The 2,431-nt window shown below is 37.2% G+C and overlaps 1 protein-coding gene across 1 annotated transcript in view; it reads left to right on the plus strand.

The window, feature by feature from the left end:
- NEK7 (NIMA-related kinase 7) overlaps positions 1–2,431 on the plus strand; it is a 100,039-nt gene that overhangs the window by 43,090 nt on the left and 54,518 nt on the right. Inside the window, exons 5-6 of the mRNA XM_008579421.1 lie at positions 83–154; positions 1,063–1,203. Of these exons, the coding sequence (XP_008577643.1) occupies positions 83–154; positions 1,063–1,203 (213 nt within the window). The remainder of the gene's footprint in view (positions 1–82; positions 155–1,062; positions 1,204–2,431) is intronic.

The following is a 2,431-nucleotide window of genomic DNA, read 5'->3' on the forward strand; positions in this document are numbered from 1 at the left end:
AATGCTTAGCATATGGCACATTCATAATAAATGGTAGATGATAGTGTTGATAATGATTCTGAAGCTTGTTTATCTGGTGAAGTTCACGTTGGTCAACTTCAGTATCCGAACACCCCAAAACCAACTTGGAAATAGGCCAAGAGACTTGTCTTCGGTAAGCTAAAGTTAAAATTTTGCAGCTTGATTTCTCTGAGTGGACCATCATTGAGCCTGTGTCTCTGGACATTAGGGAAAGGAGGATAGAAAGAGATTCTAGAGCAGCCTTACATGTTTCTGGGAAGGATTTATCAGATGAAAGTGAGCTTTGCAGTCAGACGTTGGACATCATCCCCTGACCTGAGCACTTAAAAGTTGTTTAATTTTCTTTTCTAAGGTCATATTAATTGGGTTTCAGTTCAGCTGCAAGTAACAGCAACCCCCAAATAACAGTAACTTAAAAACTGCTTGTCCTTGGGCAAGTTACTTAACTTCTCTGTGCGACATTTTCTCAAAAACACAATAATAATAGAATTTACTTTGTAGGGTTGTTATAATGAATAAATNTGAACTTACCTAGCTGCAAGTACAGCTAGAATGTATAGTCTTCGTTCAGCTGGTCATGTACCCAGCTAAACTTCTGTTACTACAGAAGACTAGTTGAACAGTGTGGAAGCAAATAAGACAAACCAAATGAGAGAAGCAAGGACTGTTTATTCTGAGCTTGCTATAGCAAGGGAGTCAGTCACTGTCACTCGCATTTTGGAAGAGATTTAAAGGCAAGCAGAAAAGTGAAAGTTTCATAGAGAAAAACAGGGATGGCTTCAGGTATGCCCTGATTGGAAGCTGTTGGTATGGGGAAGCTGGAGGTGGGCTGACTAGAAGTGCGACATCCTGTGAAATTGGTTAGGGGACATACGTGGCTCTCTCTAGTTGGTCTTAGTTGGAAGCAGAGACTATATTAGGGATGCTGTCAGTTATTAATCCGTCTTGGCCATTTGGGGCTGATTGTTACAGAAGTTATTGTTTAGCTTCCTGGATTGTCACTAGAGACCGCAATCTGGCTTACTGGTTTGTTTGTTGTAGGTAAAGGGTTGGTTTCCTGGAAGGTTGCTGCAGGTTGTAGATCAAAATTCTGTTTTTGTATGTCATCTGGACATTGTCACTTTATATGTTCAGTCTCTCAGTGGATACTGGAGTACAGCTTGTAATCTCTGCTACATGGCGGTATTGTAAGGAGTTTTTAAAAACAATGTTAGGTGCTTTATATACATTACATTATTTAATCTTCACAATGCTACCCTGAGGTGAACTTGACACTCAGAGAAGATAAGTATCATTATTAGCAAATAGCAGAACTGGTATTTTTGAAATTGGGTTTTTTGTTTGTTTTTTAGTGGCTGGTGATATGGGGATCTGAACCCTTGGCCTTGGTGTTACCAACACTGTGCTCTATCCAACTGAGCTAATTGTCTAGCCTGAAATTAGGTTTGTCTGATACACAAATCCATGTGTTTTCCTTTAGTGGCCCTTAAAGATTTTGGTATCACAGAATTCATTTGAAAATCAGATGAAGGTCTGTGACCTTCTGTCCAGAAAAATGTTGATATACACACAATTTGCATTTCATTACAAAAGCATTCAGAGGTTTCCTGATCAAGGTATTCACATATTCTCTGGCATTAGTTAAGAACTTTGCTCTTGAGTGTGGGTTCAGTATCANACTACATAAAAGGAAGGTAATATTTATTATGTTTATTATCAGAGAATGCTATCAAGCTGGCTCTGTTTGAAGTCCCATAGTTAGAGTGAATCACTTCTAATCAGTTATCTGATTTTCTGTCTTAGGGACTTCCCACCACTAGCCCAAACAGCCAACCACCAACAAAATATGTCTTTGCAAATTAAGAACAGTCATAATTTAAAAAAGAAATGCAAGTACACAAATGCAAGGGTTACCAGATGAGACATATAAAAGTAAACATAGTCCTCACAAGAGAGTAAAACTGATATAAAATTATTTGCCTAAATCTTTAGGTATGAGAGTTACTTAATTACTTACAGTGAGAAGGAAAAGAGGGCAAATCCTTATGTCAGTAAGATAGATTCAGAACAAAAGAATTCTGTTTGGTAATGAGTAGTAACTTACTGTTAGAGAATTGATAACTGCACCCTTGGATACCCTTGGGGTTTCTGACTAAAATTTGAAAGTGTCTATCCTGTAAAGGATATTGAGGGGGAAAAATTTTTTTTAATAAAGGGTATCAACTGATTTCTAGTAAGTTATAAGCTTATATAGTAACTTAATATACTCCAGTAGCATACTGAATTGGTTCTTCCTTAGAGAATTAGTAATTTTGTTCCTCTTCCTCTTTAGAAGACTTTATTGTATGAGCTTTTAATGATCCTCTGCTTTATTATAGATATTATCAGTTTTTGCCTGGTCAAGATATAC

Source organism: Galeopterus variegatus, unplaced genomic scaffold (genome assembly GCF_000696425.1).
Source record: "Galeopterus variegatus unplaced genomic scaffold, G_variegatus-3.0.2 Scaffold1882, whole genome shotgun sequence".
In the NCBI taxonomy this organism is placed as follows: domain Eukaryota; kingdom Metazoa; phylum Chordata; class Mammalia; order Dermoptera; family Cynocephalidae; genus Galeopterus; species Galeopterus variegatus.